This window comes from Pseudonaja textilis, chromosome Z (genome assembly GCF_049901715.1).
Source record: "Pseudonaja textilis isolate UNSWEBS1 chromosome Z, rPseTex1.2, whole genome shotgun sequence".
Classification (NCBI taxonomy): domain Eukaryota; kingdom Metazoa; phylum Chordata; class Lepidosauria; order Squamata; family Elapidae; genus Pseudonaja; species Pseudonaja textilis.
Genome location: NC_142008.1, coordinates 111,415,509 through 111,440,306, shown reverse-complemented (window position 1 = coordinate 111,440,306; position 24,798 = coordinate 111,415,509). Strand labels below are relative to the sequence as shown.

General features: G+C 41.4%; 2 protein-coding genes across 3 annotated transcripts; both read right to left on the bottom strand.

Moving 5' to 3' along the window:
* Positions 1–3,399: 3,399 nt before the first annotated feature.
* LOC113449968 (olfactory receptor 10AG1-like) lies at positions 3,400–5,448 on the bottom strand. Its single transcript, XM_026721098.2, has one exon. It carries the CDS (start codon positions 5,446–5,448, stop codon positions 4,498–4,500), a length of 951 nt encoding a protein of 316 aa, XP_026576883.1. The 3' UTR covers positions 3,400–4,497.
* On the bottom strand, positions 3,400–24,798 carry LOC113449967 (zinc-binding protein A33-like). 2 transcript variants are annotated; one of them, XM_026721097.2, is made up of 7 exons: positions 23,894–24,798; positions 21,219–21,314; positions 20,009–20,245; positions 12,018–12,040; positions 10,656–10,780; positions 7,784–8,345; positions 3,400–5,472 (listed from the first exon to the last, which is right to left on the bottom strand). In XM_026721097.2, exons 1-6 carry the CDS (start codon positions 24,329–24,331, stop codon positions 7,795–7,797), a joined length of 1,470 nt encoding a protein of 489 aa, XP_026576882.1. In that variant the 5' UTR covers positions 24,332–24,798; the 3' UTR covers positions 3,400–5,472; positions 7,784–7,794. The 2 variants fall into 2 exon arrangements, with proteins under 2 accessions (XP_026576882.1, XP_087773217.1); XM_087917091.1 differs by lacking the exon at positions 20,009–20,245.

Below are 24,798 nucleotides of genomic sequence, written 5' to 3'. Positions count from 1 at the left end.
CAACAAAAAAAATAAGTTCAACTGAAAATACCAGATCAAATACGCCCTAAAGGTCAATGGGAAGCATGAACTCAGTTTACAGCTTGCTCTTCTTCACTTTGCTTCATTTTGGCAATTTGGTTTTCTTTGCCCTTCCTCCAGACATGGTTGAGTCTAGATTTGGAGTTAACAGGGATGCTAAGGAAGAGTTATTAGATCTAGAATGCAAAATTCCAAAAGCCCTCTCAATGGCAACCCTGCTGTTATCTTGAAGTCATCTGGATGATTGCAATCAACTATGGTAGTGTGATGGAATGTTGTCTAGATTTCCAAGAGGAAGGGTATGCATTCCAGAAAAGCAAGGGACAACACAGTTTCGATAGTGTAGGAGAAAGAGAGTTAAGACAACTCCTCAATAGTTCCCAGGGTGTAACTTTAATGTTGCAGGTAGTCTGCTTTAATTTGTCAAGATTTCTGCCTATAGGCAAGGAAGAATAAAGAAATCTGCTTAGAATATGTCTTTCTTAGTTTCTGGAGCCTGACATAAATCTTGACCATTTTGTAACAGGATGTAGTAGATGACTAGGTTGAGCTGGAGGGTGGGGTCAAATGCACCATTAATTTGGAGTCTCTAAACAGTTGAACTGTGTGCACATATACAAGTGTGCCAGGCCACCACTCATGCAAGTTGAGTTGCACACAGTATATATGCCGGCCCAGTGCTTGCGCAACCCGTTGCAAATAAAACAACAAACATGGCCTGGGGTTGGAGACCCTTGCTCTATGCCATTAAGAGACCTAAATCTAGCCCCTTTGAAGTCCATTGACTCTTATTTGCTACCAATTTGCCTTGTGTTCAGATTCTTGTATATAGGTAGCATGAAATAAACCCGCAGTACTTTTGAGCATTATCCTGCCTCCTGATGTCTTGCACCTGCCATAGCATCCACCAGTTTTTACATGTTCCTATTAGCCCAAAAGATTGGAAACAGCTGTATTAAGACATGATGTAGGTTATTTGGTTTTGGATTGGTTTAGTGCAGTCTTTGTCAACCTTGGTAAGGCTGGCTGGGGAATTCTGAGAATTAAAGTCCACTTATCATCAAGTTGTCAAAGTTGAGAAGCAGTGGCTTAGTGTATGACTCCATCTCTAATAATAATTTGCAGACCTGGTTTACTACTTAATGTGAATAATTATGTTGCATTAATCAAGCACAATTTAACAAATCAGGGTTTAGTGCAATGTGTCCTCTCAACCAATGCATTGACATATAAAAGTTTTACAGCTGATGAAATCCAACTGCTCAAGAAGGAGAACAAAAGAAAAGTAAGTGATGCAAGTTTGTTTAACTTGGTAAACAAATCCCAGCAGGCCTAATTAAAACTAATGAATTTAATGGCAAGAAATTCATTTCCTCTGACAATGGAGCATTTCCTCTAAGAGCCTCAGAAGTACAGCTAAGTGAATAATTGTATCTCCTAAGCCAAATGGCTCAAGGTTCATAGATCTTCTCCAGGGTTCAATTAGAGAAAAGTGAGCTTTCCTTACACTTTATAATTCCATCCCTATTGCATTATTACCCCCATTGTGAGGATGGGACTGTTCCTTGAATGCAACTTGGTCTAAATTATGGGGATGGGCACCTAAGATCCTTGGTTGCATCCCTTGGAGATCACACTTGGCAGGAAAACACTAAGAAATTGTTGCATTTTTCTACCAATTTTCAGAAGAAAGCTGTATTAAAGATGTATTAAAATCCAATGCAGAATTGCATTATGGGGAGGGAAGTGACATATGCATTATAATATTATTGATGTGATGACTCCATGTCATCATCATGGCTTACATCAGATACATAGATATGCACCCTTTTAATAATTCTCATTGGGAAAATCGCGATTAACCACTTGAAAGAAGATTTATTCATTCATTCATGCCCTCAAACTTTGATTGGAGAATACAAAGCCCACTCAAAGGCTGACCCTAAATTGTAATATTTTTATGTGACAAAAAAGAGAATGTCAGCTTTGGCAGTCATATTTTATTTAGAAGCTTCGAAGTCACCACATTTTTGGTGCCTGGGAATTTGGGAGGGGGGATTGCATAGAGTTGTGGTAGATTAGACTCAACAACATTCTTCTCATAAAATCAAGGACAAGTTACCCTGCACCTGGGAAGAAATATCTGGAGGAATGCCTCCAGTTGGGAAGGTGTTTGATTCGGCCATGTGATGCACTGGTGGGTGCAGGGGATGGGTTTGTGAATTTCAGTTGGGAAGAAAAAACTAGAAACTCTCAATTTGGCTTTTCCCAGATGTGCCAGTATGACTTCTTCAATAAATTCTTACTTGAATGAACTTTGTTTCTGAGTGCTGAATGAAATGAGAAATTTCATTTGAACGCTGACAGAGACATTATTTAACACATAGGATGTGTTTGCATTAACTGTGCGCTGATTACCGAAATGTGGTGTATTGATATCAGGAACATCTACACTTTTAGACTAGTTCTCCAGCTGGTCCTTTGTAGTTTGGATTACACTGGATTGTTACCCAGATCTTTTATCTCCATGCAAAACAACAGGGAGTAAGCCATAAGTCTTGAGTAGCTGATCTCATTAAAGAAAAAATATAATATATAATATTATATTGTATATAGAATATATAATAGAAGACTTATAATGAATTTTTTTTTTTTTTTTTTTTGGAAATGGGAAGTGATGGGTATGAGAAACTATCTGTAAAATAAAATGGATTGTAGAAGAACTTCCCCAGATGTAGCTTTTAAACCAGAGACCAGGACAAAATGACACTGAAACACAAATTAGTTTATTGGGGTCAAAGACTAAGAGAGCATGGGATACAATCCCTCTTTCTGGACTTTTGGAAAAGGGAGTAATGTATACAACAGGAACATATTTTCTGGGATTCTGCACATCATGAATCTAGTGAGATCGACAAGACAATTATGAAAGCATGGGCTGGATTACAAAAACAAGGTGGAGGGGGATTGTTGAAAGAACATAAAGGCAGTATTCCATCAATTGCACTTATTTTTTCAGAAGGTCCTCGATTTTCAACCAGTAATTTAATGACTGGTTGAAGTTATAATCAACCTGAAAAAAGTTTTTTTATGACCCAGATCCAAAGTTCCACCTGTCAGACATAACCTTCCATGGTCAGGTGATTGCATGCACTTCAAGTGCTTGGCAACAGAGATGAATTTATTATTTGCAGCGTCGCATGGTCATGTGGCCCTGTTTTATTTTATTTTATTTTTTCCAACATTTTTTTTTATTTTTAACAATAAACATAAACAAACACAAACACAAAACAACAAATAAAACCTTCTTTCGGTTGTACAGTGTGTTGGTTGGTACATATTTCTTGTGCACAATATCAATAGTTATTTCCTCTTGAATTTAAATTTGTATTCATGTTTTATTAATCAACTTTCCATGTCATACTATATTATTATTATATCATTGTTAGACTTTAATTGCAAATTCACATTATTCTTTTCGAGCCCACTTCAATATGTGGCCATTTTTATGATGGTTTTGCCAACAAGCAGCATTTCCACTAAATAATGGGTTCGTTTAATAATCGTGATGTTTGCTGTGCAATCACCATAAAAAGACTGTAAAATTGCGTCTGTTGTGTGACTGATCTGTTGAACAATCAAAATTATGACTTACAACCATAATGAGCAGGTTCCACTACAGCTATAGGTTGAGGGCTACCTGAAATGGGTTACTTTGTCTTAGACTATCCTTGTTTCCCAGTATGCACTCTGCACCTCCTAGTATCTTTTCCCAGCCAATCAGCATTCCTTGGATTTTGAGCTGTGGCTGAGCTGAAAGTTCTTAAGGATACCTGGAGGTTTATGTCTCATCAGGGTCCAGAAGGCTCCACACCCATTTGCACCACTCAGGTGACCTTAACAACTTATTAAAAGAATGCAAATGACCAGCTGTCTGCAGGGAATATAAACCCCTTTATTCCCCACCATCCAGTCAGAGCTGAAGAAGCTTCTTAGATGAGAAGCAAAACATCTTTAAAGAAAACCAGAAAGTTCAGTTGCCTCTTGAAAAAGCTCCTTTGGGTATCACATTAATTCAATCCAGATTAAAACTAGCATTGAAATGAATAGATAGTGCTTTCTTGATTGTGAAATAGAAGTGGTTTATCCTTGCTTGCTTTCAGGAAATTTGTTTTTTGATTTTCCAGTCTATGGTCTTGAGACTTCCAATACTTTTCCATCCAAAAGCTAACCAAGGCAGATCCTCTGATATCTAACTAGATGGGGCTACTTACTGAGGATACTCCACTGTTTCTAGATTGCAATTATTCAGATTATTTATCTGGTCAAGGAGTAACAACCAACCAGCATTTATATATTTGTCTCAGCAGAGACACAAACACATAACAACGTAGGTGATAGCTAGTTTGGTCAGAAAAAAACATTCACAGTAGAATTATATAGACCTCACAGGATAAGGAACCATTCCAATAACAATCACTTTTGATCTTCTCCAGAGCATAGTTTATTACTCATCATTCTTCTCAAAGCCACCTTAACCTCCTTGTTCCTCAAGCTGTAGATTATGGGGTTCAACATGGATGTCACCACTGTGTAGAACAGGGCCAGCAGTTTGTCACTCTCAGCTGAATAGCTGGATTTGGGCCGAAGGTATGTGATGATGCCTGACCCGTAAAATAGTGAGACCACAATGAGGTGAGAGGAACAGGTGGAGAAAGCTTTCCGACGGCCCTCAGAAGATGAAATCTTCAGAATAGAGATGACAATATAGATATAAGAGATCAGGATCAGTAGGAAAGGTGTGGTAATAAAAAGGACAGCCACCATGTATACAGCAATTACATTTCTGGAGGTGTCACCGCAAGCCAGCGTCAAGAGTGGGGGGATGTCACAGAAGAAGTGGTTGATCTTATTAGGGCCACAGAAGGTCAAGCTAAAGACATAGTTGGTCTGACCCAGCCCCACCACCAATCCTACTGACCAGGAGGCCACAGAGAGCTGGATGCAGACTGCTGGGTTCATGATGATGCTATAACGCAAAGGGTTACAGATTGCCACATAGCGGTCGTAAGCCATGGCAGCAAGCAGACAGCATTCTGTTATTCCAAACAAGGTGAAGAAATACATCTGAGTAGCACAACCCCAGAGAGCTATCTTCTTCCCCTGCTCTGACATCAAGCTTGCTAGCATCTTAGGAACAATGGAGGTGGTGTAGCATATTTCTAGGAGAGACAGATTAGTCAAGAAAAAGTACATGGGAGTATGAAGGACCACATTGAGCCTGATCACCGTAGTGATGATAGTATTTCCAGCAAGGGACATGCCATACATGGAGAAAACCAGAACGAAGAGGAGCACCTGCAATTGCGGCCGTACAGAAAACCCAGCAAAGATGAACTCGGTCACAAGAAAAGAGTGGTTGAACATAATTCATATCAGAGGATGACTCATCTGCAAAACATAAGAGAAAACAAAGAATCACCAATGGAAAAATTATCTGTCTCTTTGTTTGCTGCTGCTGTTCAATAGAAAGATGGACTTATCTCCTTGGTGGTAACACCCTCTGATTTCTCACCCTAGTTATACAGTAATTGCAGAAAAGTGAGGAGGAAACAAGGTTGCTACGTGCAGCATGCACAGAGAGACACACAGAGAGAGACAGAGTGAGTGTGTAGAGAGAGAAAACAAAGAGACACAGAGAGAGAGAGAGACAGAGACAGAGACAAGAGAGAGACAGAGACAGATAGACAGACGGAGACAGGGAAAGTAGAGAGAGAAGAGAGAGACAGAGACAAGAGAGAGACAAATGGAGAGAGAGACAGAGAGAGAGACAAGAAAGAGAGAGAAGAGATGGAGAGAGAGAGAGAGAGAATCAGAGAGAGACAGAGAGACAGAGACAGATGCACATGCACACAGAGACACAGACAGAGAGACAGAGAGAGACAGAGAACCCAATTGTACTTTATTTACTTATTTAAAACAAACCATGGCTTGATGCAATATATATATCCAGTTGTATCTATTCCTATAAATCTAGATTTCCTAAATCTCCCACTTCCTTTTAAGCCACGGTACCATGTTGAGGGGTTTCTGTTATTTATAAAAAGAGAATAAATGGTCACCTGCAAATTAATTTCTACTGAAGTTAATTCTACTGAATATTGGAGGACAACTTACACAAATGATATGGCTAAATGTACAGATCCCATCATAGGCATCTCCCAAAGTTATTTAAAGGAAGGACTTGGATAGTCTAACTTGAATCCAAAAAGAAAAATCTCTAACTTAAAACCAATAGACCATAAGCAGAATTATGTGGAGTTCAGCAGGATTGAAATAGTCATAGTAAATAAAAAAATTTAAACTTAAGACGAATATATGTGTTTGGATACACAAAATATTGATATTGACTTATTCCATATCTCGATCTCCTACAAATTCCCAATGAATCACTACGAAGTTCTGCAGATGCACTTCAGGATGGAATGTTTGCCATCACAAGCAGTGAAGTGCAAAAAATCATTCCAGCATCTTGGAATGAAAAGAAAATGATTGTTTTATCTGAGATTCTATCAAACAAGTCTCTCTCAAATGGGCTTTCATGAACAATTGCAAACAGCACAACTAAGGTCTTTTGGAACCTAAAAAAAACTTTTAAAGTATTTTTTTCATCCTGAAATTATATTGAAAAATTAAGACAGTCTATTCACTCTATTCACAAACACTTACCTTTGCACTTATCTTTGAAAATCTGATCCAATCTATTATCAAAGAAGAAAATCTGTGGTTGGCTCAACTAGTATCTTTCTATATTGCTGCGTTCCCCATGAGGCTTCCCCAGTGAACACATATACTTTCTCTCCCAGAAGTAATGACAAGTTCCCCTAAGTGTTTGGGTTCCTTAGATACTTTTCAAAACACAAACTTTTTTTTTGAGCAATCATAATGCTATTATTGTTTGATTTGTAGGACTGAAAAAATCCACTTCCTTTTAAGGAGAATGAACCGCATCTGCTGCCTATGTGAAACTTCTTGTTTCTCAAAACGTCTTCTAAATGAAGACATGTCATCTGCTAAACACAAATTTCAAGGCATTAATATGCAGATTGGGAAGGGAAAAATAGACAAGAAATGCTGGTCCCATAAAATAGGAACTTGGATTGATTTAATTCAATGTCATACGTGAGAGCACAAGTTTTTCAAATGGAATGTAGTGAACTTACAGTTGAAACAGGGATTGTTAAGTATAGTCCAGGAGTCTCCAAACTCAGCAACTTTAAGACTTGTGGACTTCAACTCTCAGAATTCCCTAGCCAGCGTGGTTGGTTGAGAAATTCTGGGAGTTGAAGTTCACAAGTCTTAAAGTTGCTGAGTTTGCAGACCACCGGTAGAGTCAAAGGTTAAGAAAGCTAGTCTGCAGAAGAACATCCATTATAAGTAGACCTAATCTCAAAACTTTCTACAGAGCCCCTCAAAACCTGCTGATTGATTGTGTTTGAATTTGTGGGAATTTTTATTTATTTATATTTCACATTTCTGAACCTCCGATCTCCTTCAAAGAAGGACTCTGGGTGGTGTAAGATGTAACATTGTCATTTCTAAAATGTTTTTTTTTCCCTATATATAGAAAAGTTCAAGCCAACTTTCATGTGGTCCCATGAATAGGCTCAGTTCCACCAAGTTTCAACCGTGTGGCATGTTAGGCATTTTCAGACTATTCACAACTGAAATAAAAGTCAACACAGAGCCCAATAACTCTTACATTAGTCCTTGCTAGATCCGTGGGCACAGAAGGCAAAGAGGTGCACCGTTCAGGCCATCTTTGTTGACCCCGGGGCTAAACATGGGATACAGGCACTCGGAGAAGGCATCCATAAAGGTGTAGATGTGGTTCATGGTGTCAGCATCATAAAAAGAGACTTGTCCTCCTTCATAATCCAAATAGACCCCTATTTTCTGAGGCTTGATCTTGAGGAACAACTGCTTGGAGGGAGAGTCAAGGGCCTTGTATTCACTGCCATTCCTTAGCCAAATGGCCCAAAAACCATTGCTGGGCTTGACAGTCACTTTGGCCTCCTTCCTGTTCACCGACTCCTTGGCCACCCCAATATCCCAGCTGGTTTTATTTCCAACTTCTACTTCCCAATAATGGCATCCTGAAGTAAAGCCCTCAGCACCCAGCACACATACAGTCTTGCTAAATCTTTCTGGACCATCCGGGACCACTTCTTCAGGATTATCTTCCAAGCGTACTGTGTCAAGATCCTTGGAGAGCACAAGGTTAGGATGGTTGGTGGCAGGATCCAAGGTTATAGGAAAAGGGACTGTTTGGGGGGAGAACAATAAGAGAGTTATCTCTATTTGACAACTTTGGAAACATTCCCCCTAAGAAGATGTAAAACAAAAAACTTCAAAGTCTATGCCAAGTAGACAATTCAAATTCACATCAGTTTCCAGCAATGCCAACCAAGAACTCCTGTTATAGTCCTCCTAAAATCTAGACAATTTTCAATAAATTTGAAATCTATTGCTTCCACCCCCAGAGTTCTAATTTGGTAACTATAAGTAGTCCTCAACTTATAACCATTTGTTTAGTGACCATTCAAAGTTACAACAGCACTGAATAAGGTAAACTATGATCATTTTTCACACTTAAAACCGCTGCAGCATCCTCGTAATCATGTGATCAAAATTGAGGTGCTTGGCAACCGGTTCATACTTATGACAGTTGCCATGTCCTGGGATTATGTGATCACTTTTGACGACCTTCTGGCAAGCAAAGTCAATGGGGAAACTAGATTCACTTAACAACATTGTATTAATTTAACAACTACAGTGATTCACTTAAAAACTGCAGCAAGTAGAATGGAGCAAAACTCACTTAGCAAAAGAAATTTGGGGCTCATTAGTGGTCATAAGTCAAGGACTACCTTAACTTTAGTAGTTGGTATGTCTCTAGACACACACATGATTTTTTCAGCTTTCTAATTGATGAGCTGCTATGGTATAGTATGGTACCCAAATTCCCTGATGGTATCTTCTCCAAGTTCTACAAGGTGATGCCTTCCTGCATGATTCTCCCCTTGAAATGATTATTTAGTGATGGTGTCCAAGAAGAAGCCAAACACTTGCAAAGGAACAAAAGAATAACCTTCAACAAAAGTCTGGCAGAATAAGTAAAACAAATATCATTTTAAAAAATATTTTATATGGAATACAGAGTCGGAAGAGGCTTCAAAGGTCTTCTAGTCAACTCCCTGGGAATATATAACAGAGTTGGACGGGACCTTATAGGTCATCTAGTCCAATCCCCCTTCCCAAGCAGGAGACCCTACACCATTTCTGACAGATGCCAGTCCAGTCTCTACTTGAAAACCTCCACTGATGAAGCTCCCACAACTTCTGAAGGCAACTTCTGTTCCATTGGCTGATTGTTCTCACTGTCGGAAAATTTGTCCTTATTTCTAGGCTGAATCTCTCCTTGATCAGCTTCCATCCATTATTCCTTGCTTTGGAAAATAGTTGACTCCCTCCTCCTCCCTCCTCTCTGTGGCAGCCCCTCAAATATTGGGACACTGCTATCATACCTTTCTGGTACCATTTCCTATGACGATATAACCACCTCATGGCTGAATGTTCTACAAACCACCAGCCAGTTCGTAAAAGCTTTTGTGGCAAAGCACAAACACTTGAACCTAGTAAGTTCAACTTTGAGGTAAGTCTGAAAGTTAATCAATGCTACAATCCTCTTCCATAAAGATGGAAACAAATTCTGAAGAGGGAAGGAAGGTGGGATCTTCCTTCCAAAGAGCTGCGATGAGTTATACCTCACTCATTCCCATGCAATTTTTACCTTTTTCCTCCCAATTATGTGAAATAAATTAAAGCAAAAGATGGCACCAGGATGAAGGTCAGTTTTTGAGCCTGACATCCTCAACCTGCTTCCACCCATGGGTTGGGCACTAGTATTCCCATCATCCATAAACATTAAGCACAATGTTATGCTCCTTGGCAGCTGCTTATCACAATTCTTTGCAGCCACAATTTTTTCAGAGTTCATCTGAGCAGCATGTTTTGAATTGAAAAGAATTGGCTTTGCAACCATTTCAGCTACTGAACTGTTTAGATCCAGGGTGTACACTAAGGATGAAAGGTTTTGTTTTGTTTTTAATTTCTTTTCTAACAGATTTCCTATGTTCTGGAAAAGAGGTGTGCCCTTTCAATGACAATAGAGAGGCTTGCATCTGTCTATTTTCGTAACAGCTTCCTGAATCTTTTATCAGCCTGGGAACCAACCCGTTATCTGCAGTTGATGGGAGTTGTAATCCACAATATCGGGAGAGACCCGTTTCAGACAAGGCTGCAGCTTAACTTAATACTCTAACCACAGATCCAAAGCTCTGTTATCGGCTGAAGAGGCTTTCAGGAAAGACTTGATGGCCACAGAAGAAGTTCCTGAAGGCCTCTGACAATGAAAAGGAGGCTGCGGGTGAGGCGCACAAGTGAGGTTCGTCAGTAGACATCCCCCCAAAATAAGACCTGGTGCCATTTTTGATGGCAGAAAAAATTAAAATAAGACAGGGTCTTATTTTGGGGGAAACACAGTATCAATGCTGTTCCCCCATGATACTCACAAGGTCTTAAGGCCAGCAACATCTCTCTCCAGACCATGTACTGAATAGGCCCTTTAAATTGACCTAAATTGAAGTCACGAGAAATCACAGGCAACGGACTTGCCTTGTCTTCACCGGGACAGTATCTGCAAAGACAGAAAAATCAACAAGTTTGTGCAATGCCATGGCTTGATCTTGATCACCATCTGGTGGCTATATCTGGGAATTTCTGAGGCTTTCAATATTACCTTTCCTTCCATTTAAAATGATGCACCGAAGAAATTTTATTAGTACTATTATTAGTATTGTTGTTGTTGTTAATTCATTAAACATGAAGCTCAGTCAACTGAATATTTTAAAATGTATAACAAATATCATTGATTGGCATTGATGGTTAATAATAGGTTGCTGCCAGCATCCTAAGTATCCAAGTATGTCATATCTAAGTATGTTCTGAGTAGCACAGTTTTTTGCAGTTCTGCTGGTATTATTGCAGGAAGCTGCAATTACTTAACTATTTTGTAAAATTCTTGGACATGGTATCTAGTGCCCTGATGACAATGTGTATCACTGTTACATGTTTCATCCATAATCACATAATTTCGAGGTTGCAATATCTTATGATTTTTTTCCAGTTCTTTTTCTTTGACTCTGTCGTCTCCTAGTAAGCAATATCAATAAATTGTACACTTCAATTTTCAACAACTATGATATCTGGTGTGTTTTGTTCCAAATGACACATTGTTGTTGTTGTTGTTGTTGGGTAGTAGTAGTAGTAGTATTTTGTGCTTTCAAGTCAACATTGACTTCTGGCAACTGACTGTATAGGTCACTGCAATTTTCCTGACAAGGTTTAAGAAGTTGTTTGCCTTTGCCTCTTTCCTAGGGCTGAGAGCGAGTGACTGGCCAAGGACCCAGCTACTTTGTGCCTAACTAGGACTAGAATTTATTAATTTGTTAAATTTATTTGCCACCTATCTTCACAGTCTCCAATTTTATAATCTGGTGCCTTAACCTCTACATCAGACTTGCTCTGCTGAGCAGTCATTTTATCCTCATAACATCTTGCAAGGATGCTCCGAGATTTGTTCACAATTAATATTTTTGGGCAGATCCTTGAATCTGGAATCAGAGGCAGCAGGAATTAGTAATGAAAACAGCCAGTGTCATGCTGATATATTCTACTGATTCAAGGAAGAGCACAGAGCACTTCAGCTCACAACTGGGGGAAAGCCCCAAGACAGACAAAGTACAGAGGACAGTGACTTTATAGTAGTTATTATAGATAAGCCAAATTAAAGTAGCTCAACAGAAGGCCTCAACCCAATTTATAAAGGACCAACAGAACAGCAAGACATTGGTTCATCGAGAAGAGATACTCACTTTTCTATGAAGGCTTTGATATCCTGTGGAAGAAAATAGTAAGAATGATCAGAGAAAGGCCAGCTGTTAAAAATAGTTTCTTGTATTCTTTAGCCCATTACTTTAAACTGGTTCCACCAGAATTCATCTAATGGAAGAAAGAGGAATGCCACCATCTTTCCCATTGAATCATGAAATCATAGGGCTCTTGAAGATCTTCTAGTCCAACTCCTCTAGCCAGAGTAGGAATTCCTAAACCATCCTCGATTAATGTTTGTCCAACCATTGCTTGCAAACCTGCAATGATGGAGCTCCACAACTCCAAAGGACAACCGTTAAGTGCTCTTATGGTGAGGAAATGTTCTCCTTATTTTGAGTTTGGTTGTTTCCATATACTGTAAAGCTTCCACCCACTGGTTCTTCTACCCTTGGCACCTAGGGAGAATGAATCCATACCCTCTTCCCTGTAACAGCTTTTGAAGTGTTTGAAGATAGATTAGTGGAGAGTAAATATCCTATTTGACAGGAAGACCACACAACTGAGGGAGACTTGGTTAGATGGCAACTTCCTAATGCCCAGGTAGATTATTTGGAAAGGAAATACTAAGTTGGCTTAAAGGTTGCCCCTGCTGATAAATGCATTGTGACAGTAGCCTGGTTGCAAAACCAGAAAGGCTTGAGTTAGATACAAGAAAACCTGCATGTCATCTTGAATAGTGGAGATAGACAGGTAGTCCTTGACTTATAGCAATAGCACTTAGGCTTATATATCGCTTCACAGTGCTTTACAGCCCTCTCTAAGCAGTTTTGCAGAATCAACGTATTCCCTACAACAATCAGGGTCCTCATCTTACTGACCTCAGAAGGACGGAAGGCTGAATCAACCTTTGAGCTGGTGAAGATCGAACTGCTGAACTGCTGGCAGCCAGCAGTCAGCAGAAGTAGCTTGCAGTACTGTGTCACCAATGACATAATTAGAACTGTAAAATTCATTAAGTGATGTGAACACTAAGTGTGGCATCATGTGGCCACACCCAATTGCATAACTTTTTCCCCCTCCTGGTCATTAAGTGAGACATCATGTGACCACAAGTTTTTTTTTATTTTTTTATTTATTTGATTTGTCAATCGCTTACAAAATAATAGGTGTAAGTATATACATAGTTATGAATACATGAAATGGGTACATATAAGAAAAATAAAAGAAACAATAGGACAGGGACAGTAGGCATGTTGGCGTGCTTATGCACGCCCCCTACAGATCTCTTAGGAAAGGGGTGAGGTCAATAGTAGACAGTCTAAGGTTAAAGTTTTTGGGGTTTGGGGAAGAAACCACAGAGCCAGGTAGAGTATTCCAGACATTGACCACTCTATTGCTGAAGTCGTATTTCCTGCAATCAAGTTTGGTGCGGTTAACCTTGAGTTTGTATCTATTGTGTGCTCTTGTATTGTTATGGTTGAAGCTGAAGTATTCATTGACAGGTAAGTCATTGCAATGTATGATTTTATATACCATACTTAGATCAGACCAAAGACAGCGTAATTCAAGGTTTTCTAGGTCTAGAATTTCAAGTCTGGTGGCATAAGGTATTCTACAATGAGTAGAGGAGTGGGGAACTGTTCTTGTGAAATATTTCTGGACTTTCTCAACTGTGCTAATATCAGATACGTAATGTGGGTTCCAGACTGATGAGCTGTATTCAGGTATTGGTCTAGCAAATGTTTGTATGCTCTAGTTAGTAGTGTGATATTACCAGAGAAAAAGCTATGTAGGATTAGGTTAACAACTCTTAATGCCTTTTTGGCTATGTAGTTACAGTGGGCTCTAGCACTTAGAACATTAGAGATGAGAACTCCAAGGTCCTTGACAGAGCTTGATATCAACAAGGTCTTGACTATTCAGCTTGTATTTTATTTTCTGATTTATTTATTTTTGCCAATATGTAAGACAGAGCATTTATTTGTTGAGATTTGAAGTTGCCATTTGTTTGACCATTCTGATACATAGTCAAGATCTTTTTGAAGGGTAGCAGTATTGTCTGTGGTATTGAACAGCTTTACATCATCAGCGAAGAGAACGCAGTTGCTCTTAATATGATCACAGAGGTCATTTATGTAGAGTATGAAGAGAGTTGGTCCTAGAACACTGCCTTGGGGGACACCACTATTGACAGGTACAGACTTTGATAGGACGCTCCCAATTTTGACCATTTGTTGTCTGTTTGACAGGAATGCTTCTATCCAGTTATGCAGGTGTCCAGAGATACCATAAGATTTTAGTTTGAGGAATAGTTTGTTGTGTACCACTGAATCAAAGGCTTTACAGAAGTCTATGTAGATTGTGTCTATTGTTTTGCCCTAATCGAGTTGTGTAGTCCATATGTTTTTGCAGTGTAAGGGTTGCAGATTACAGGATAGTTTTTTTCTGAAACCAAATTTTTTATTGAAGAGTATGTTGTTTGTCTCTAAGTGGAGGATAATAGATTGGTTAATAATTGATTCCATGACTTTACAGGTGACGCAGCATAAGGAGATTGATCTGTAATTTTCAACTAGGCTGGGGTCTCCCTTTTTGAAGATGGGGATGATTGTGGTTTGTGACCATAGGTTAGGCAAGGAACTGGTCCTGAAGGATTTTTCAAAGATTACGCTCAGAGGTTCTGCTATGGCAGTAGATAGCTTTTTTAAAAAGTAGGCATATATTCCATCCGGTCCAATAGATAGAGATGGCTTTAGATTGCATAGTGCTTTTTCAACATTGTCTTCTGTAAAATTGATATGTATTAGATCATTGTAGATTTCTGTGGTTCGGCTAGGAAATACTGGGCATGATCCATTGCTGTTTACAAATACTGAGCCGAAGAATGTGTTAAAGATGTTGGCTTTAATGGTGTCGTCATTGCAGTCTTTACCATTAGGTCCTATCAGGGATGGGATGGACCTTGAGTCTTTTAGTTGTTGTTTACAAAATTGTAAAAAGTCCAGGTGGAATTGGTGCATGAAAGGTTTTCCTCTTGTTTAATGTGATAATTGGTACATTCAGTCTTTATCTGGTGGAATAAATTTTTGTATCGGCTTTTGAAATTGGCAACGTGACCAGATTTGTTTTTCCACCAGAGTGATCTCTTTTTGGATTGAAGTTTCCTTATTGTTATGGGTAATCTGTTTTTGTTGTTGTTGTTGTTTTGGGAGTTGTTGTTGGTACATATAGTTTGATGACTCTTTTGACTCCAAGTAAAAATATGTTGTAATGGACTTCAACAGTATTGTATCCAGTGAATAGAGATTGCCAATCAAGGGATGAGAGATCGTTGTCTATAAGATCATAGTTGCCTTTTTTGAAATTATAATTGGGGATTACAACATTGTGATTATTTTTGTGTGGACGTATGTTGAGACAAAAGTCAATCATATTGTGGTCACTATTGGAAAAGGGTTATTTAGTTTGCATTCTGTAAATTAAATTCAAACTATTGCAGAAGATGAGATCGAGGCAGTTGTTTAGTCTAGTATTGTTGGTTATTAGTTGTTCCAGTCCCAGGTTTGTTACAGCATTGTAGAAGATTGCATGTATGGGTTCAATTGTACATTCGTTTAGGGTCCAGTCAATATGAGGTAGATTGAAGTCACCAAGAAAGATAAAAGCATGTGGGCAGGATGTTGCCCATGTTAGTAGTGAATTTAGCTTGTTTACATGTTTGATGTCATAATCAGGTGTTCTGTAACATAGTAAGAATCGAAATGTGATATTTAAGGACAGTTCACAGATGATGGTCTTAGGAAGAGCAAGCTCCTGGGTAACTTGGATGTTTTTTAGATGTAAGGACTTTTTATAGAAGATAGCAACACCACTTCCTCTATGAATTTTATGATCTGATCAGTAAACATGATAGTCTCCTACTGTGGTAATGGAGTCAGGGAGAGATGCATTGAGCCATGTTTTACAGGCAGATATGATGTCGAATTTAGCCATATTTAGTTAGAGAAATTCAGGTATTTTATTCACAAGGCTTCTTGCATTGAGCAGCTTGCATTTAAGGCCAGGAATAGTTGGAATTGAGGTAGTTAGGGGCGTGCATGCCTAGTCTTGGGTGATGGTGGATTGGTTGAGGTAGGGTTGTGATTGAATGTTAAAGCTGAGTTGCAGTTTGTGTGACTTACTTTTGATACAGTCAGCATGGTAGTCAATGTCCAGGTCCTTTTCTCCATTGTCTAGACATTTTTTGAGTTCAGTGCGGAGTACACGGGAGCGGGCACATTGCTGTATGGTTAGGTCAGGGCGAGAACGGAGGTTGGTGTTGTTTTTGGCAAGTGAATTTATAGTATAAATGAATTTACATTTGCTTGATTCATTTTTGCAAATGACCCTGCAGAAGCGTGGGGCCACAGAGCCATTTCTGTTTTTGAGCTCTCGGCCAATGCAGGAAATGTCAAGTATTTCATCAGGGGAGATCGTTGATGCTTGATAATCACTGATTATGTTTCAGACAGTTGTGATGTCCTCATTGTCATTGATGTCCTCTAGACCAAATAAGATGGCATTTGGACATTTCCGTTCATGCTCAGCAGCTTCTCTGATGAGGATTGGGATATCATTATTTGTCTGATTTATGTTTTTTGTGAATTGGGTTGTGGATTGGGTTGTGGTTGTTGGGTAGAGATGTGGTTTGTAGCTATTGGATTTTCAAGTTTTTGCGTTATGTCTTTTTTTTCAAGGTTGGATAAACTTTCTTTTAAAGAGTCCAGGGATGCTACTATGGTGTCAAGGAATGTTATTCGTGTTTCTGTGGTATCAACTCTTTCCAACAGATCCAGTTTGGGTCTGCATGATTTGCAGAGAAAGTTGCAACTTTCCCGCATTGGCTTTACTTGTCTGAAGCTGGCTGGGAAGACGGCAATTGGCAATCACATGTCTCTGGGATACTGCAATAATTATAAATGGCAGCTGGTTGGCAAGGGACCAAATAGCATTCCTGTGACTGCAAGGTTGCTGCAACCGTTGTAATTGTGAGGACCAAATGGTAAGTTATTTTTTCAGCATTATTGTAACTTTGAACAGTTGCTAGGAGCCTCTGTGGCACAGTGATTAGAGTGCAGTACTGCAGGCTGACTGCCGTCTGACTGCAGTTTGGCAGTTTGAATCCCACCAGGCTCAAGGTTGACTCAGCTTTCCATCCTTCTGAAGTCAGTAAAATGAGGACCCAGATAGTTGGGGGCGATATGCTGACTCTTAAAGAGGATTGTAAAGCACTGTAGAGAGAGTTGTAAAGCACTATAAAGTGGTATATAAGTCTAAGTTGTTATGTCCGTGGAACTGGTGGGGGTTCCCAACCAGGTCCGCTGTTTGAGAGAGACTGAACTACAAGCCTTTCTGGGGCTTCTAAACTTTTACGCCTCAATCCTCCCGCACAAAGCATCAGTCGCTGAACCCCTACATAGACTCTTAGATAAAGACTCACCCTGGCATTGGGGACCCAAGGAAGCCCACGCTTTCAGATCAGTTAAATCATTATTCACATCGGAAGCGGTTTTAGTCCAGTTCGATCAACGCCTTCCTCTGGTCCTGGCTGCTGACGCATCCCCTTTTGGGATTGGGGCTGTCCTAAGCCACAGACTCCCCAACGGTTCCGAGGCACCAATTGCCTTCTTTTCTAGGACCTTCTCCTCGGCAGAAAGGAACTACAGCCAAATCGATAAAGAGGCCCTGGCTGCGGTTGCTGCAGTTAAGAAGTTCCACGAATTCTTGTTTGGCCACCATTTTGAACTTGTGACTGACCATAAACCTCTCCTAGGACTTTTATCTGGAGATAAGCAAACCCCGCAGGTACTTTCACCCAGAATGACCAGATGGACTTTGTTTCTGGCCGCCTACTCATTCAAGTTGGTGCATCGTCCTGGCAAGAACTTGAGTCATGCCGATGCCCTCAGTCGCTGCCCCCTGCCAGTCCCAGTCGAGGACCCTGCACCAATTCATGCCATCTTTGAGGTCAACGAACTCAAACTTCCAGTGACAGCCGAAGACATCGCGGCACACTCCAAAAAGACAAAATAATCGCCCAGGTTCTGGACTGGGTGGGAAGGGGTGGCGGAAACTCAATGTACAGTTGACTTTGTTCCCTTTAAAACCCGCCAGCAAGAACTGTCGAGGCTACAGGGATGTCTATTGTGGGGCACAAGAGTAGTCATCCCAGCCACCCTTCGAGTACCCATCCTGAAGGTGCTTCACGAGGGCCATCCGGGCATCGTAAGGATGAAGGCGTTGGCCCGCAGCTACGTTTGGTGGCCCGGCATGGATGCTCAAATCGCCAACTGGGTAAGCTCTTGCCAACCCTGCCAAGAAACCAGGGCTGCCCCGCCTGCCGCCACGCCCACCAGGTGGGAAAGTGCTAGTGCCCCTTGGTCTCGCCTGCACATCGACCTGGCTGGACCAGTGCATGGCAAGACTTTCTTGGTGGTCGTGGATTCCTACTCCAAGTGGATTGACGTGGCCTTGCTTCCCACGACCACCACCCAAGCAGTAGTCAAAGCCCTGACACGTTTGTTTGTCACCCATGGACTTCCAGACACGCTGGTGTCTGACAATGGCCCGCAGTTCACGTCATGTGAGTTCAGTATGTACGTGGCTAATTTGGGCATCAGACATGTCCTTACAGCTCCCTTTCACCCTGCTAGCAACGGGATGGCAGAGAGAGCGGTAAGGTCAGCCAAGGAGGCACTCGCCAGGTTTGGCCAGGTAGACTGGCACTCTAAACTGTCTCGTTTCCTGCTTAGCCAACATACGACACCCTGCACCACCACTAACAAATCTCCCGCCGAACTGTTAATGGGGAGACGCCTTAGAACCACCCTGGACAGGCTACACCCCCACTACTGCCCAGACACCCCTTTAGGGTCTGACAGTCTGGTCAGAGACTTTGCCTTGCAAGACCTGGTGTACGCCAGGAACTATGCAGGGGATCCTTTGTGGGTACCAGGTCAAATCGTGTCAGTCACAGGTCCAAGGTCCTACAGGGTCCTCCTGGAAGATGGACGCTTGTGGCAAAGGCACGTGGACCAACTCAGAAGGCGGCGTGCGACTGATACCAACCCAACCCGACCGGCCAGCGCCAACGTCTCCCTGCCGGTGCCAGACGGAAGCTCCCTGTGGGACCCGGTTTTCCCCGATGAACAGGAAGGTCTCCTGGAGAACCCGAGTTTCCGGCCAGGGTCACCGACTCAGCAGCCGAGCGTTCCAGTTTGCCAACCGGACCACGAGACTCATTCGGGTCAGCCCGAGCAAAGGGACTCGCCGACTTCACAAGACACCGCGCCAGGGCAAGCCCATGCCCCGACGACCGTCGAGGCACATCCCGAAGGCCTGTACTTGTCACCAGCCAACAGTCCACCCGAACTGCGACGCTCTGGTCGCCAGCGGAGACAGCCGGCTTACCTGCAGGACTACGCGTGTTCCCAGCTGGGGGAAAGGAGTGTTATATCCGTGGAACTGGTGGGGGTTCCCAACCAGGTCCGCCGTTTGAGCGGGAGCACCAGCCGCTCCCATTGGTTGGCTCCGTTTGACAGTCGGCTATATAAGCCGGCTGTTGGGCAGAGCCAGCCCGTTGTCGCCCGCTAGTCTGCAAGTTAGCAAGCAGACGCGACAACCCTTTATTCCCCGCAATAAAGCCTTGTTAGTTGTACGCTCTGGTCTCATGCCTCTTCCTTACCATCGCTCCACAACAAAGTACTATTGCTAACTCTGCCCACTGCCAGGAGTTTGATCCTGACCAACTCAAGGTTGACTCAGCTTTCCATCCTTCCAAGGTGGGTAAAATGAGGGCCCAGATTGTTGGGGGCAAGAGGCTGACTCTGTAAACTGCTTAGAGAGGGCTGTAAAGCTCTGTGAAGCGGTGTATAAGTCTAAGGGCTATTGCTATTGCTAAACGAACGGTCATAAGTTGAGCCCTACCTGTAAGAGAAAGACACATACACACCTAGACAGAAAAATGCAGGTATGGCTTGAGAAATGCACTGACCTTAAGGAAGCTATCAGAGTCCGGTGCCATTGCAAGCCGAGCCTGGATCTTAGCTATTTGCTCGTTGGCTGTGCGGATCTGCTCTTGGCTGTTTCTTTGGTTCCTGTCCAGTTCACTAAGCAGCAGCTTCTCCTCTCTCTGGATCTCTCTGATCAATGCAGATTCCTTCTCCTGAAGCCACTGATGGAGCTCCGTGAACTGGGCAGAGACATTTTGCTCCAGACACAACCGTTGGGCCTCAGGAGGAGAAGGAAGAGGAAGGCATGAGATTCCCACCATGCCTGCTTTTAGAAACTACTGTTTATCAAGAAGGCCCCTTCGAGTTGCCCTGTGGTGTAGTTTAGTGGAAAATAAGGTCAAGTCTCCGACTAGTCAAGCTCTGTTTCCAATCACATGGAACTGTCTGTGACATTTATTTGGATTTTTTAAAACCTGCTGTTAGGGTTCTTTATAACTTTTCTGTCTAATCTGATAGTTTTAATGGTCCCCCATCAGACACTAACCAGCCTCAATCATGTGTATCTCTCCATTCATTCATTCATCCATCCATCAACCTACCTACTAGTATCTACCTATCTACCTATCTCTCTATCTATCTATCTGTCTATTATCTAGCTAGCTATCTACCTACCTACCTATCTACCAATCCATCTATCTGTCTGTCTGTCTATCTATCTATCTATCCATTCACCTCTATCTCATTTATGGACTGATTTTATTGATAATTTAAAATTGTATTTCCCAAACTGGGCAATTTTGAGATGTGTGGACTGCAATTCCCAGAATTTCCCAGCCTATACTGATTTTGACTGTATGATCTCTCTCTCTATATATATATTCCCTATTTATGACCCTATAATCCCTTAATTCAGGGTAGGCCAACTACTAGATTGAATTGAGCATTTACTGGCCAGATGCCCTTCCTCACACCACGTGGAATTTGCAGAATATATTTTCTCTTTGTGCCCTAGGAGAGGAAGGTCTGCAGCTACCTAGAATGAAACTCTCAACCTTCCAAGTGGGAGGTGAGCATCTTCACCACTAGGCCACCACACCGCTCAACTCTATATCTGCATAACATTAAAAGATTAATTTGGCACCAGTGCATTATCTCTACCATTAGTTTCATTTGCCTTCTAAAACACCACTGATGACTGAGCATGTCAAAAATTCGCTCAATAGATTCAGCAGCATGGAAGATTCGACTTACTGTTATTTCTGGAAGTTTCTGGGACTTCTGCTCTTCAATGGATCTTTCTGCTTGGATTTTGGATTCCAGCTGGGTTTGAGATGCTGTTAAGATCCCCTGAAGGCAAGCAGAGATATCACAAGATAGAACCAGATTACAGTAACTCGTTCACAGTTATTGTTCATCTGAGGTTAATGAAAACAGATGTCAGAAAAAACAAACTGCCATCATCAAAGTAGAAACATAATTTGCACTGGAGTCCAGATCTTATAGGGACTCTCCACCTTGGACACTATAGATAGTCTTCCGCTTACAACCACAATAGAGCCCAAAATTTCTGTTGCTAAGTTGCTTGTTCACTGAACTTTCTCCTATTTTATGACTTTCTTGCCACAGTTGTTAAGTGAATCATTACGGTTGTTAAGTTAGTAACATGGTTGTTAAGTGGCTTCCCCATTGACTTTGCTTGTCAGAAGGTCACAAAAGATGATCACAGGACTCCAGGAACACTGCAACCATCATGAGTCAGTTGCCAAGTGTCTGACTTTGACCCCATAACCACGGGGATGCTGCAATGGTCGTAAGTGTGAAAAATGGTAAGTGTGAAAAATCTCCCACAGATGAGCAAAGCACAGTCGGTGCTGAGTGTGGTGGCCAAAGGTTAGCTTACATGGTGAAGAATGTACCAAGGGACTGAAACAAAATCACATGTCACCTTTTTATAGTGCTGTTGTAACTTTAACTAGCCATTAAACAATTGGCAGTAGGTCAAGGAATACCTGCATATTGGAAAAAATAACCCTCTTGCATTCATGTATTCACACACAGGACAAAATAATTCCATTTCATTCTGCATACAGTTTGCAAAATTGGAAACACACATGCTTTCATTTGGGCAGTTTACCCCAAGACAATAGCGTTAGCACTTAGACTTATATACTTTGGGGGTCTTCTAGTTTGGCTCCCTGCTCAAGCAGGAGACACTGGCCTATACCATTTCAGAAAAGTGGCTGTCCAATCTGTTCTTTAACAACCTCCAGTGATGTAGCATCCACAACTTCTAGTGGCAAGCTGTTCCACTAGTTAATTGTTCTCCCTGTTAGGGAGTTCTTCCTTAATTCCAGGTTCCTTATCTCCTTGGTTAGTTTCCATCCATTGTTCCTTGTCTTGTCTTCTGGTGCTCTGGAAAATAACTTGACACCCCCCCACTTTTTTTTTTTGTGGCAGCCCCTCAAATACTGGAATTCTGCTATCATGCTTTACAGCCCTCTCTAAGAGTCAGCATCTTGGTTCCAACAATCTGGAACCTCATTATACCAACCTCAGAAGGAAGGAAGGCTGAGTCAACCTGAAGCTGGCCAGGAAAAATGTTTGAGCCTAGAATATTTTGCTCATTTTTCAACTATGTTAGAGATGATATATGTGGTATCTGGATGGACACTCAGAACTCATCTTTCAAAAAAAAAAAAGATCTTTCAAATATGAAGAGAAGGACCAGGGGAGACATGATAGCAGTGTTCCAATATTTACAGGGCTGCCACAGAAAGGAAAGGGGTCAAGCTATTTTCCAAAGCACCTGAAAGCCAGACAAGGAATAATGGATGGAAACTGAATAAGGAGAGATTTAACCTGGAAATAAGGAGAATTTTTCTGAGAGTGAGAACAATCACCCAATGGAACAGAAGTTGCCCTCGGAAGTTGTGGGAGCGCCATCACTTGAGACTTTCAAGAAGAGATTGGACAGCCATTTGTCAGAAATGGTGTAGGGTCTTCCGCTTGGGTGTGGGGTTGGACTAGATGACCTACAAGGTCCCTACCAAATCTGATTATCTGTATCTAACCAGCTGATGTGGCACCTGCCTTTTTTCTGGCTTCTTTTCAGGGTTTAGAAGAGTTTTTCTTGTGATTATTTAAATAATAATAATCCAACATGTAGTAAGTTCCCACTTAATGTTCAATATGCAGCAAAGGAGAAGAGGTGAATAAAGCAAATGTGGATTTCCCACAGATGAGCAAAGCACAGTCAGTGCTGGGTGTGGTGGCCAAAGGTTAGCTTACATGGTGAAGAATGTACCAAGGGACTGAAACAAAATCACATCCAGTATGGATTGTTTGTCCGGAGTTGTGCAACTGGAGCTCAAAGTTTGTGAATAATTTTTTTTTTAAACCGAAGGAAAAGTATGAGCAATCAGTTGGCAGGGGCATGTGAGAAGCGTATTAATAAACCGATCACTGGACCGAACCCAACACAAATTGCAATATTTCAATCTACTGTTAAGTAATTCTCAGTTGTGCTACAAATGATTAGTGTGTGTTTTTTTTAAAAAAATCCCTGACATATACAAAGGTAGTGTGGAAGACTCATCCTCTTCTCGTTATACCTGCTTTGTGAGTTAACAGTTGTATACAAAAAAGGATGGGAAAAGCTCAAATAGGTATCTATAGCTTACCATAGCACAGTTCTATTAGGACTAATTATAATATTCTGAATGCACATGAATAAAACAAGCAAGTTTCCAGAGTCCCCTTCTTTATTTTGCATACTCTAGTTAGTAGTGTAATATTACCAGAGAAAAAGCTACGTACGATTAGGTTAACAACTCTTAATATCTTCTCATTTTCCATCAGCAACCTCAAGAACATCTGTTGTGGACCCCTCTTCCTAGTCACTGAGTCCACAAGCCCCTTCTACTGACCTTGAAGTGCTCTACAGCTTCAGCTAGAGGGAGACACTGATGACCCCAGTGGTCTGGTTGCAAAGCTCTCACCAGGCACCCATCTTCAGTACAAAACAGCTTGTCACCCTGGATCTCCTCGTCATCTTCATCATGGTTAGTCTCCTCACCACCAGGCTGAACCAAAAGAGATTCCTGGGCTTTGCCAGCCAATTGTCCCAGCACCCTGTTAGGTGTATATTTGCCACCGGGAATCTCACGCCGACACTCTGGACAAGTAGGAAGTGTTGGGGGCATGTTCTCCTCATGGTTGTTAGGGATCTCAGCCCAGAACCGTGTGATACAGACCTGGCAATAGTTGTGCCCGCATTCCAGTATGACAGGATCTGAAAACAGCTCCAGGCAAATAGAACAGCTCAGATCCTCAGCAAAACATTCTATGCCTGTTGGGGCAGCCATGGAGGAAAGAAAACCTTTCCCAAATCGGAAAAGGATAGAATTTATTTTATAGCTCCTTCCTGTCTCCTCAGAGGAATTCAACCCTTGCTGGTTTTTCTGGGCTTTCGTTCCTTTGTCCTTACTTCCTCATTTTCTTGCCCTTCTTGGTGCTTTTTAAAAAAAGTATTCCAGTGGTAATAAAACCGATTTTAAATAAAGGTAAACAAAATGACAGTAAAGCCAGTCTTCTTTGCAAAGCTTGTTCCTGCCTTGTCTTTCAAAATAGGGTTCTCTTAATGGATTCTTCTCATCCAGTCAACCCTGCCCAGACAAGTCTCAGCGTACCTTCTGAAGAATTCTCGATTGTTTTTAAAAGGTTTCCCACTGAAGCCACACCTTGAATCTGATCATTGTCTGTAACGTCTTTGCACCACCCCATCTATAAGACTGCCTTTTTACACAAACTGAGGGATGGACAGACGGATGAA